The 13,896-nt window shown below is 39.0% G+C and overlaps 1 protein-coding gene across 2 annotated transcripts in view; it reads right to left on the reverse strand.

Moving 5' to 3' along the window:
* The window catches only part of TMTC2 (transmembrane and tetratricopeptide repeat containing 2), a 257,764-nt gene that overhangs the window by 26,737 nt on the left and 217,131 nt on the right, over window positions 1–13,896 (reverse strand). For both annotated transcript variants that reach the window (XM_018552935.1, XM_018552936.1), the window contains 2 exons: window positions 11,368–11,489; window positions 2,131–2,212 (listed from right to left, as the gene is read on the reverse strand). In XM_018552935.1, coding sequence (XP_018408437.1) covers window positions 2,131–2,212; window positions 11,368–11,489 — 204 coding nt within the window. The remainder of the gene's footprint in view (window positions 1–2,130; window positions 2,213–11,367; window positions 11,490–13,896) is intronic.

The raw sequence follows: 13,896 nt of genomic DNA on the forward strand, positions 1-13,896 counted from the left end.
AAGATAATTTAGGCATTAAATATCCCAAACATCTGATGTGAGAAGATTGTTTGCACTGCAGGGTTTTTTTTAGAAGGCTTATATTAGTAGAATTTCTAGTTTGCATTTTCAATAGTAAATTATTATAATGGCGTGCAGCTGCTCACCCATGATATACGGATAAAAAAAAGAGAAAGTGGAAAGAGTTGGCATCTCTTTGTAAAGTTATGATATTGAAAACTTTCTGAAATTACTAAAATAGCAGTATTTACATATGTATTTACAACCTGCGTGTTTATTTGGTTTTATTGCTGGATTTTATTCTGATTTACATGGCTAGTAAGATTGAAAAAGACAACAAAGCACCTGTTCTATAAATTCTGCTGCTCCGGATAATAAAATATTACTGAGCTAGCAGACAATTTATCTATTAGTCGGGGGATGCCTACCGACCTCAAACAGTATATTATGTCATTCCTTAGAACAAGCACACTACACTGGCGACAGAACACCTGAAATAAACGATAGGCAATGTCACAGCGCCCGCGCGCGTGCACAAACACACGCACACACCAACTACCGCAGATAGGGCTGCAACAACTAATAGATAAAATCGATAATAATTGATGAGAAACAACAATTGTTGTCAACGATTCTCATTATCGATTAGTTGATTCAGCCTGCCCGCGGCAACTTTGTCCAGGGCTCATCTGCTCGCCCCCGGCCACCACAACTCTGGTCAGCTGCTTCTTCTCCCACCCTTCCCCCCCCCAGCCGATGCTCTGCAGATTTTCTCCTCCCCCCAGGCCGCCACAACTCTGCTTAGCTGCTTCTTGCTTCCCACCCCCCCAGTCACTGCTGCCACCACCGCCTGGACTCTGGGTTGCCTCTCCCCTCCCCACTGCCGTCTGTGTCATCTCCGATCCCACTGCTCTCCCTCGCCTGTATCGGCAGAGGAAGCAGGCATTGGAGCGGCTCTAGCGCATGAAAGCTGGTCTGAGGCAGGGGTGCCAGGGAGGGGGGCAGGTCAGGACTGTGTGGCGCTGCTGGACAGGTCGGAGAAGCTTGGAGGCAGAGGGTGTGTGCAATAGCCAGCCTGCTGATAGCCATTTCAAATTGCAATAGCCAATAGCAGGCTGGCTATTGCACACACCCGCTGTCTGCTGTGTTTACATGTGTTTTACACATGTGTGCTTGAATAGCTCCTTTTGAAGTAGAAAGGTGACCCTAGGGATCTCATAGACCCCTAATGTCACTTTAAAGAGAACCTGTCATATATAATTTAAGTTTGTAACACTCTTTTTTTAAATTTAAAATGAAAGATGTTATTTTTTTTATCCGATTCATCAGAAAAATAAACGGCCAACTAACTGATTATGAAAATAATCGTTAGTTGCAGCCCTAACAGCAGAACCTAATGGAAAGGTGAGTGGGGACTCCATCTGTAGGGTACTGTAGTGAGCATAAGTGTAGAAAGACGTGACCAGTAAAATAAAAATGATTGCTGGATTAAGTGTTGCTAACATTGTCACTGTATATTTCACAAACATATTTAAAGTAGTACAAAATTCTCCAACGTTTTTTTTTTCAAAAATGAATCCAGATCAAACAATTACACATTGCCCAGCAAAATATTTCTTTACATTTATGACCAAGCACTTCCAGTCATCATGGAATCATCCTGGAAACATGATGTCAGTGTTTGGGCAAAAACGTAAAGAAATTATTTGCAGGACAATGTATATTTGTTTGACTTTAATTCATTATTGAAAAAAGATTGAGAGCTTAATATTACTTTAAATCACAAAATATTACCTGTACAGAAAAAGAGGCAAGTGGCAGCAAAAGGTTTATAGAGATAAAAAAAAAAATGGGGAATCTTTGTTGTATATGTTAAGAGCAAAACTGTGAAAGTGACACTGTTAACTCTACATAAGCTTGGATTTTTAAGGAATATTATATTTAGTGTCACGCGTGTTATTAGCAGCAGATGATGTTAGGCACAGTACATGAACAAAATGTACATGAATGAGTGCAATTGATGCTTTACGCATAGCTACATTATCTTTAGCCTTAAACCATAGTTCTAAAAAGGTGCACAACCTGTGCCATTCAATGTTGCTGGAAAGTATAAGTATTGCAATCACTTACCGTAATGCATGTAACAGTTTCCTTTGGTGGGATCCAGCTGTATTGCTTTTAAAAAGTAACGTTCAGCTTCACTTTTACGTCCCTGAAAGAAAAATTATGAATCAATTAGTATAACTAAAACTTTCTAATAAGGTTTACTTCCAGAAAGGTTAAAGGAAACACATACCAGATAACTCAAAAGGCTAGGTGCAATCAAACAACCCCCCAAAAACCCCCAATAAAAAAGAATGCTAGGCCAATAGACTGGAAGACTTAACAGCAGAGGCCAGATGTCCAGGGGTGGGGTATGTCATGGCATCATGTTCCTGATAGACATGAATGACAGACTCCCCAGATGTAATGGTAAGAACTAGTTGTCAACATTAAGATAATTTTATTGCTGGACTGGTGTAAATACATTAGTAAATACATTAACTGAAGATTATTCTGCAGTTGTGCTTTTAACACAAAACCTAATCTTGAGAAGCCTATTAGATTTAAATTACAACACCCTTTAAAAAAGTAAACCTATAGGCAACACAGTGTTTAGAATCTGCTCTCCATAGTTGTTACATTGTGAGGTTAATGTCAAATCTCCATGAATACACACATATATGTATTGTAATTAAATGTGTTCCACGTTGAGTGACGGGAGTTTGGGATTAAATATTTTCTTTGTTGTGTGTTGTCACTGTGTTGGGGAGTTGCATACAGATGATTCTTGAATGGGATTATAGATCTGCCCAGGCATAGCCTTTTCATTGTAAATGGTCGAGACAAGAAACAAAAGGATCCACAGACAGCTCTGAACCTAGAGCATTTATCTTCAGAATAGGTATATATTCTCTTTTGTCTATAGCTAAGAGCTCCAAAGAATCCTTCTAGGTACACTTTTCACCCAAAAAAATGGGCTGAAAATCTCGGCTTATACTCGAGTATATACGGTAGATTGTCCACCTTTGTTTAGACGCAGGCATGACCTAGGGTTAGCCTATGAACACCTGCACATTTGTAATTTTCCCTTCAGTCTGGGTACAGTAAGATCATTACAGATTCGCATAGAAAGGGGTTAGCATTTGGAAATATCCAATCCCCAGAGAAGGATTCTAAATTGATTAGATTAAGTATTGGGAGGCCACTAATTGATGGCCCTCAATGCTTCCTTATGAACAACAGGACTATATCAATTCAGACTTTGGAGGAAAGATGAGCATTTTTAGACCATCAGAATGGGGCCCTCATGTGACAATTAATGGATAAATATAAAGGTACTCTATCAGCACTTATATATATGTATATAATTTATCTTATATATATCCTCATAACCATATACTTGTAGTTGTGAACACTTATATAGCTGATCGTACCTTAAACAAGTAATTTGGGCAACAATAGTAATTAAAGGAAACAGAAGCTATCATTTCAGTGCTTCTGTTGTTGACAGTGCCTATAGCTACCAAGGTCAGTCTGGCTTATTTCAAGGCTTTAAGGCAGAACTCTAGCTTGGCACAATGTGTGTGTGTATATGTATAGACACACACACACGGATACTATGATATCACATGCATTTTCCGGGTCCCTGTTATAGCTGCTATACTGAGTGACTTCCCTGTGCTGTTAAAACACAGAGTCACTCGCTGAGTATAGAGGCTGCCTAGTATTTCACTCAATGAATTCTAGGCATTCTCTGATTGGATGAAGGGTGATGGTGCACAGAATATGTTCATAATTTAATGTGCATAGTCTGGGCACAGGTTTACTTGGAAAAAAACAGGATGCTGTGTAAGCTTCAAATGCTTAAAAATGTTAAAAGTTGACTGCTCTCCATCTCAATTTACCCAATTTATTTGGATTTGCGACCTAAAACCAATGGAAGATATGTAAACATACATAAATAAGAGACTAACTTGTTATAAGGAAAAATAATATATATATACCACTGTAAGAGAATAACTACCAGCATGTTTTTGGAATGTATGAATGTTTAAAAATAAAGTGTATCGAAAGCCAAAACCTAATTTTTTTCCAGTTTTTAATAGAAAAGTAATGCCAAGTTTCTTTTGTGTTTGAGGACCGGAGTAATGAACTTCGAAATGTCCTCACAGTTCTGGTTTGGTATGTTCGGATGAAATAAGTGGGTTTGCAGACAGCTCTCTAATATTACATTAACTGCTAGTGTGGTCCTTGTGCAAACATTATAAGGTAATTCCAGTTTTCCAACAAATGTGGGCAACTGAAATTACCACCACAAATTGGTCCCCTCTGCCCCCCCCAGTAGTCAAACCTTTGGGGGAGCCGCTCCCCCCCCCCCCCCAACCGCAACCGGCAAATTATGTGCTCCCCCCCCTCATAGTCATAGCTTTGGGGGAGCTGCTGTTCCCCCCTGCTGCAGCCGGTGTACAGGACACAGCATTGCAGCCCGGTACTCTGTACATGGAATAATGCTTGCAAATGATGACCAATAAGAAGCGCTTCTTTCAACATGGCCTGTCCTAACAAAGGGTTAAAGATCTAGAAACATTGTATGTTACTGAAAGGAAGCTCAGAGTGTCCCTAATCTTTATATAGGGACAGCCAGAGCTGTCTTTGGACAGGAAGTAAAGGGAAATCTCCACAATAAAACAGATGACAAATTAACCTGACGGGTTTAAATACAGGTATATTAAGGGCATACCGAAATCTGTGTATACAGACTATGTTAATAAAAAGCAACTTCAGGCAACAAGTTAAGCTATGAACTGCTGTGTTATCTTTGAAACATGACATTTTTTATGCCAGAAAAGCTGTTCTATTTACATTTAATCTGAATTTTATATATAATCCATAATAACCAAATGCTTAAGGGAGCTCAACGTTTAAATTAAAAATGCTGTTTTCTTAAGGAAAATGTTGATGTGCATAGCAAAAAATCTCTTATAAACTTGTTAAATCTGCCAAACACGGATGTCCTGTGCCTCTGTTTAGTGGTTTGATAAACAGGCCAACTCATAGCAAAGACCACTGCAATTACAGTCCAGTCCAGTACCAAAAAGGTTGCTGGAAAAGAAAGAGGGCAAGAATGAGTGACACAGCTTTGAGAGCAATTTGGAATTGAGCTTTAACCATTGCTAGGCTATATTGGTCCATTTCCATTCTATGAATATGGAACAGGTTATATAACAGTCACAATTGCGAGGATATTCTCTATGCATTTAAGCACTTTACAACTTCTCAGAAACTGTATGAAATGTCAGATACATTTCAGTTTTACTCTTACACAGGCCCCTGTAACCTGAAATCCTATTAATCACATTTCTAAGCCATCAAGCTCCTACAAAGTTTTGCCAGTAAAAACAAAAGCCAGGTGTCTAAATTCCATATGGCTATTTTTTTTACAGGAAAGAATGCCAAAACTGACAAACAATGTAAAAATAATGAAACAACAAGGCAAAATACTAAGAAAAAGTAAAAGAAGTTTATACTTTAAAGAACACATTACACAATGACTGGTCACGTGACCAACATTCTGGGAGCGTCTTACAAGACAAGACTGACTTTAGGGCACTCAATAACACAATGGTCAATCCAGAACAGTACAGTATTCTTTTCTGCATGCTGACAGACTCTCTCTCTCTCTCTGTAATGTTCAAAAACACTACATGATAAGCCAACTCAGTTCCATTTCCTTTACAATAACCTGAATACTGTCATTCAAAAACACCTACAACAAGAATACTTAAGAGTGCACTGCAAAAACAAAAAATGGCCTCTCTGCAAGTTCCTCAAGGACACATACGATCTTCTAAATGGTTCACTTTTTCAATCAGAGATCTTCAATTATAGAGCTGTTTTGAGAACTAGGTGCTTGAGCCATGTGGATACTGACCTCACAATCTGGGGGCCTATTTTTCAGCAGCATTGAGAGTCTCAACTACCCTATTTGTAATTCAACTTGTGGTACTCCTAGTGCAAAGAATTCAATGTCATAAAGCCTTATGACATTATGCTCCGGGATCCAGAGCTCACCCCTGCCTTCTGCTGTTAGTGAGGGTTTTTTTAATTTATTTAAAATATATATTTTTAAAATAGGAGACCATGCACCATACCTACCCACAGCATGTGACTGACTGATGGATTATATCTAAAATGCAATATGCCAGCCAGGTCACTAATGAACTAAAAACAAAATCACGAGAGTGTTGTAGGGGAGGAGTCAGCTGTCACAAGAGGCTGAGCTCTCCTCCCAGCACCGCTCGCTCTGCCACCTGTGACAGCGAGTCAGGAAGGAGAGCGGGTACAAGCAGTCAGTGATTAGTGATAGCTGACTCCTTTTAAATAATTGAGGACATAGTAGGTTTACTGTGTCCCCAATTATGAATGAATGGGAAGTGATCTACACACTTTATGAATGAACAGGAACACTCAGTACAGAGGATTCCTGTTCACTTATAAGAGGGGCTGCAGAAAAAGAACCTCTATTTCTATTTTAAAAGGGAATTTCCCCAAAGCCCCTAACAGTAAAGTAAAAAAATAAAAATATTTAATAGAAATAAACTGTAAAAAATGTAAACATTTATAAAAAGTAAATAGATAAAATATTTAAATTTTTTTTTGAAAAGGTTAGAAAATTTTTTTGGTTTCGGTCTGACTTTTTTTATTTTCAGTTTTGTTTCAGTTTTAAAAATTTCATTTCAGTGCACCGCTAGTTTTAAGGCTGCTTTCTTTTTGGCCTATAAACAGTGTGCCTACAAGGTCCTGTTGTCGGTTTGTGTCATCACAGGCTGCCATTCTGGACATTTTGTCAAAGACGGTGATGTTTATCAAAGAAGAACTCCAGGATTTGTTTTATAAACCATTGCACTAGGGGTTCCTCCGCACTGCAAAGATTAAGTGCTCGTTTGTGTCTAAGAGCTAAAATAACACATATATACTCACCAGAAGCTTCGAGCCAGCCAGCTGTCACAGCGCTCCCTCCAGCCTCTCTCCCCCTGTTCTGCAGCACTGGAATCTTCCTCAGCGTCCTCACGTCTATACATTGTGTATAGACGTTGATGATTTATGAGACCTTAGACCGGTGCAGAGAAAGGGGAGAAACGTTGGAAGGATCGGACTAAAAAGAAGCTGGCTCGGAGCTTTGGGGGAGTATATCTTTGTTTTTTAATCTAGACACAACTGAGCAGTTAACCTTTGCAGTGCAGGGGTAGCCCCACTGCTAAGGTTAATTGAAAAAAATCCTTCAGTTCTTCTTTAAGGCATGCCTTGGATTGGATTGGATAGCAGAGGAGTCTAGATATTCCAACGTTCTTTGTGAATCTGCCTCCATCTGCTCCATGGAACCTGACTGATGTTCTCCACAGCAGACCGTCAATCCTTCCATATGTTCTACATACTAACATTGTCCTTAGGGACACAATTTTTGACTGACAAAGTTCAGGAAGATCTTACTTTTCATCTTAAGACATAGGCCAACCCTCGGCAATCCCATGTTTCCATAAGGTAAAGACTATGCAGCTTTCACACTGTGGGGTGAACTGGAACTGCAGTACATGAAAAATGTACTTGACCCATGCACCTTTAAAATCCAAATCTTATATACATTTGTCAAGTCCCAAAAAAATTCCTCAACAATATTTCCTATATTTTTTCAAATTACCAATTCTGGCATTTGTCCACAAATGACCCAAGTGCCTTTTTCACAACAACCTTCTTGGACAACATAATCTCCAAGATATATATTTCCACTACCTAACCGCAACTGAAAACTTTTTATAATAAGCCTTTGGGAAACTCAAGTTTCAAGGACTGGAACAAGGATTTTCTGAATAATTACCTCACGGACAAATTACTGCACGGAGACAACAAAATTAGACTTGTAACTGTGAAAATGCACATTAAAATTGTTAATACGGTATACATCCCTTATTTTGTCTTTATCATCATTATGCCTGAAATGTAACCAAACACGACCTACTCTGGCCCACGGTCTTTGGTCGTGTCCACCAATAGCCAACTTCTGGACTTAGGAAACACACTATATGAGAACTGTCTTCAACAAAACTGGCCACTTGCTCCTACTTTTCAGCTGTGAGACTCCAACCTCTGCTTTTACTCAAAGGAAATCACCCAGAGGGGGAGGGCCAGAATGATTACATATATGCCTCTTGATGGCTAGACTTGTATATTGAGAAATTGGATTTACCTGAGATCCATCTATCTAGAATGTAAGACAAGACCTTAAGCAATTATTTTGCTGCGAAAAGTTAGCAAGTGGAAGCGCTTCAAAGAAAAATCTTTTGCAAGGGAGGAAATTAGGCAACTAATGCATCCAATATTAATACAAAGAATGGTATGCCAAGGCACAACTGACAAACATGTTAGGAGCCCTAGAAATAGAACAGAGTGGGTACTGCATAATCATATATGCATACAACCATCGGCCATATTCTTGTACTTTATTTTCATTGTTTGGGTAATCTTAACCTGACTATAAAAGTTTGGGATTTCTATGTTTTTCTTCTTTTGGTGCTACTCAAAGCCCACCATGGCTTTATTGCAGGATGGTATGTATGTATACTCTCTCAATAGAAATGATGATCATTGTAAGGATATTTCCTTGCTTTTTCAATAATGTCAATGCATTTTGACATGGCGTATCTCTGTTTTCTCTTTTTTTGTAACTTGTCAAACAAAAAAAACTGCAATAAAAAAATGTTTGGGGAAAAAAAATCCATCATTCATTTTTAAATTCAGAGCTTCAAAGGTTTCTGAGAATTCTCTTTTTACAGCACTAGTAAAGAATGCCTTGAACCCAAAGTCTAGACAGAGTGTCTCTATTATAACAATATTAACATTACAGAACGGCACCTGCTTCCATCACTTTTGATTAAGGGTCTTTATTCATGCTACAGAAACAGAAGATCTTGCATTAGAGATCTTAAACAAAAGCAATGAAAGAAATAAATGATTGGGCTGGTATACGTACACATGTTTTGGTCACATGCTGACAAGAGTGCAGATAAGCGTGTTCAGATAAGTGCTTTCAAGCCATTTAATATAGCTTAACCTCAATATCTATATTCCGTTAAGGGAAAGTAGAGAAAACCCACACAGCAACAAAAACACTTATATCTGGATTTTGTCAAGCCATTGTACTTACTGAGCCACTAAATACCATATCAATTGTATATGTTTTGCTCACGTTATATATTGCTTTAAGACTATTTAATCTGCTGCTTTATTTACTTGAATATTCAAAATGTAGAAGAAGCCGAAGGCATTTTTTTGAAACTGACAGTTAAATGTAATATACCATCTGTTTATCTTACGTTCTTTTGTTTGTTTTTAAAAGATAAAATGTATTCGCCTGAATTACATAATTTAAAATAAATTACTTTTGACTGGAAATGTTAACCTTAGTTTGTAGAAATGCGAAAGTCAGCCCCCTGTCAATGCCTGGTCATGTGATCTCTGGTGGGCTCTGCACAGTGATCCTACTCTTTGGCAGAGAACATAGGACTAATGCTTTGGCACTGGTCATATGACTGGCACCAATGAAATGCTGAATTCAGCATTGTGCAGCACAAAAGTAGACTAGCCTTACAATACCTTCAGGTTACACAATAAATGGTAAATACTGACAAAATGTAATTTGACCATATCAGTTTAGGTATGCTTGAACTCTCACCTCTGGGAAAAAATACCTACATGGCTAGCATATACACTGCCGGGCTATAGTTTTAGACCACCAGAGTTTTTATTGAAATGTACGCAGTTTATTATCTCAATGTATTCTAAAAATAAAACATAGAACAAATAAACAATTGGACATCCAAAAAAAAATCATGGAATAATTTTATTTACCAAAATCAAAATTTTTGACTCATCAAAGTAGAGACATGTTGCAGCTATAACACTAACTTTCTACAACAAAAATCATATACTGTTCAGAAAATTCTTCCCAACACCGTTGCAGAAATTCCCACAAATGTGCTGCAGTTGAAGGTTGCTTTGCTTTCACCCTTCTTTCCAGTTGATCACAAACCAGCTCCGTGGGGTTTAAGTCTTGGATGGCACTGCAAAATGCTGTGTTGGTAGTTTTTGTTCAGGGTGCCACTCACTCAGTACAAGTCTCTGGCTCTGAATCCAGCAAAAGAGCCCCAGACCATCACGCTTCCTCCTCCATGTCTGACAGCTGGTGTCATACACCGAGGTACCATCCTATTTGACGGCGTACACAAACCCTGCGTGATGAACAGAAGATCTCAAATGTTGATTAACTGGACTATAAAACCTTCTTCTAGTTTTCAGTAGTCCACTGGCAGTGCTTTTGGTCTTTTTTTTGCCCACTTAGCAGTGGCTTTCTTACTGCCACTTGACCTGTCAACCTCGCAGTCAAACCTGCAGCTTGAAGCCTTCTCTTCACAGTTGAAACTGAGACTTACTTACTTTGATCAGTGTTAAGCTGTGCTTGAAGCTGTTGTCACGCAAGCTGTTGACTATCAGAAATCTGTCTTCTGATTCTGCTGTGGCTTTGGGTCTGCCAGACCTCTTCCTGTCAGAGTTTCCTCCAGTTTCCAAGTGCCTTTTGATGGTGTAGGAAACTTGTCACTGACACCTTGGCTTTCCTTGCTATTTCTCTAAAGGAAAGACCTACATTTTTAAGGGTTATAATGGCCTGTCTGTCTTCCTTTGTTAACTACCTTTTTCTTGCCATTTTGAGAGCAATATACTACTTCCTGTAGTACAATAGTGTCCAAATATTGCTTAAGAGGGTGTTGTAACACAGTCTGTTTCAACACTGCTTTTATACAGAGGGCTTCTGAGTAATCAATCAACAAAAGTTGGGGCACCAGTAGGAATTGTTAGCATAAACTTACAAGGCTTAATTTACTTACATTGCTGTCACTAGAGCCATTGTTAACCCTTTACTTCTTCCCTGAAAAAGGCCTTTTTGTATAACTGTGAAATGTACATTATTTTTCAGTTTTTGTTAACCTAAACTTCTGCTTTTTTTCCACCTCTGGCAGTTTACCACTTACCTTTGCACCATTTCAGGTTATTCACTGGACTTGAACTGCTTACATTTCAATAAAAACTGGAAACATGTGGGTGTTCTAAAACGTTTGACTGGTAGTGTATGCTGCTCTAAACTGTCAATCATTAACAAATTACAGCTCCCGTAACATAAAAATAAGTGTTTTGACATGAAGCTTAAGTGAAAATTGATCAGGAACAGTCGCATGCAGCAAACTATTTGGGTATTAAGTTGTCTTTTCTCACCGTCAGGGTCAGTAGCTTGCCATAAGTAAGATGTGCTGGGATGTGATCATTCTTTGATCTCAGAGACTCCATGTACCAGTGCTCAGCTTCAGACACCTTGTTCAACCTCATGTAGGCTTCTCCTGTTGAAAGATCAAAATAGGGTTTAGAATGACAGGTATTAATTTCGTAATGTTAAAAATTACATGCATGGCAAAGTTTCTAAATTCATTCTCTGCAGTTAACCTGAAAGTGGATTCACCACATTTAGACCTGTCTTAGCTCTCTGAGATGCACCAGTCTTATTTTGGAGATTCACAAGGACAACCAGTATAATTCTCAAGTTCAGAATTCTTTCGAGTAAAACATAAAAAATTTAGAAAAAAAATTAAAATATGCTTATGTAACTATATAATTAATGATATTCACACAGTGCGGATACAAATATTTTAATGGGCCTGGCATTTATACTGTCTTATGTGAATTGAATTCAATATTCACACATGGGAAAATATAAATGTCTTTGATGTGAAGAAAAATTTACACCACTACCATAATTTTATCTCCCATCTTAAATGGCATAGTTGATACAACAATCAATGATGTTCATTTGCTGCAGTTTAACATTTCTTGAACTGAAATGCAGCTGTCACTAGAGCCATTCGTCTTTATGACAAAATGTCAAATGAGTAACATCTATCATTTTTTTCAGCAGCTATTCCACAGTATGTTGGTGATCTGCTGTAACGTCTACTGTAATGGGTCGCACTGGAGCGCAACTGCGGAGAGAGCGCGATGGCGTGTATGGAATTATTGGCTTCTAAGGCGTGAGTCTCAGGCGTCACTCCCAGTATTAAGGGGGAGTTTGAGACTCTTGCATCATAGCCAATGTTAAAACATGAAATAATAGATGGGCTATTTCCTCATAGCCCCAGCACAGGTATAATATAGGGTTAAACGGTTTGTTATCTTCTTGGTGAAGCAGTATGGTTAGACAGATCTCCTGAACAACTCTAGAATCTCCCCACAATGGTATCAGCGATATCAGTAGCACAGCAGTGATTGGATCAAAGTAGCTGACAGTTTGTAACAGGCTCCCAGTGAAGCGACACTTGCTGTTTGAGGGGTGGCAGAGCAGCGAGGTGCAGGGTGTGGGTCCCACTGGCGGATGATCCGTGAAGAGTGAGGAGACAGTGTCCGGTTTGCAGGGTTCAATTGTCAGCAGGCGTTCAGAGGCAATTGTTGAACGCCATGCTGCTATAGCTGGAGCTTTAAATAGCCCCAGGATGTGGGAGGAGACGCTGGCCGAAACGCGTGACTTCCGCGTTCCACCGTGGAACGCACGCCGCTCGCGTCACAACCAGGAAGTTGAGCGGCATCTGCGTTCCACAGTGGAACGCGGAGCACCCGACATGCAAGTCAGCAGGACCGAGGCGGCCCGGCCCCGAGGGAAATCATCACATCTGCACTGGTAATTCTGGACACAGGGCTTTCGCTGCCTAAAATAAATAGAAAATGTAATGTTTCTCCACACTCTCCTGACCACTAATCTTAAACCGGAAGTGTAGGCAAAATTAGTTTATTTTTTAGTAGAGTAGAAAAGGTTTTGAACCTTTTTTAGGTTTTAATTGCTGTAGTTTCCTGTTGAGGACATTTTCTCTCACCTGTTGAGGACATTTTCTCTTGTCCTAGATCACACTTGGCATTGGGACAGCAGCTGAAAAAAATCTCTCTAGCAGGGACACCGACAACAAATAAAACCTGACATGGTAAAGAGGAACTCTACCCATAGCTTCAAATTAACAACAAAGGCACCTTTACAAATGTTAAGTAATGACAGTCTATAGATACTTCTAGATAATTGCAGACTTTTTATTTTGTGCATACCTTATTTTTATTTTCTTTCCCATTCTTCTGACAGTGGCCATTTTAACTAAAGGCAGGTTACTTGATCTCCCCTTACTTCCCAGCAATGCTCTGCTGATATAACCTTTCCAGGGTGCAATGTCTGGGCAAGATTACAATATTTGTGTCAAAGTGAACCAGGAAGTGGAAAAAAAATTGGAACGTGGAGAAATTGTAAGTAAAATAGAAATATGCTTGTTTAGCTAATTAATTTAGGATGATTTCTTACTATCATGCAGCGCTGAATGTTGATGTGATGTTTAGTCAAAGGGGGAAAAGGTCCACTTTAATGACTCTTACTATTGGCCAAGAAGAGTTTTTTGTCTGCTTATATTCCTTTTGTGGACCACACCAGAAGTAAAGGGAAATTCTTTGAATGTGGGCACAGACAACAGTTTAAACTTGCAGGTTGTAACCTCTTCTGATTTATTTTAAGAAATGGCTAGACTTCTATTTCAGCCTGGCAGCATCATTTATTTCTCCCATTACTTAAACCCCTAAGTCACTCGGCATAGCAGCTGTAGCAGGGACTGGAAGAAGCTGTAATACACTTTAGTAGCTGTGGCAGGGCCATGGGGATCATTATACGTATATATTGATATATACGTACATTGGTCCAGCTGGGCACATAGTTAGTATTATATA

This window comes from Nanorana parkeri, unplaced genomic scaffold, assembly GCF_000935625.1.
Source record: "Nanorana parkeri isolate BGI_ZX_2015 unplaced genomic scaffold, ASM93562v1 scaffold101, whole genome shotgun sequence".
Lineage (NCBI taxonomy): Eukaryota > Metazoa > Chordata > Amphibia > Anura > Dicroglossidae > Nanorana > Nanorana parkeri.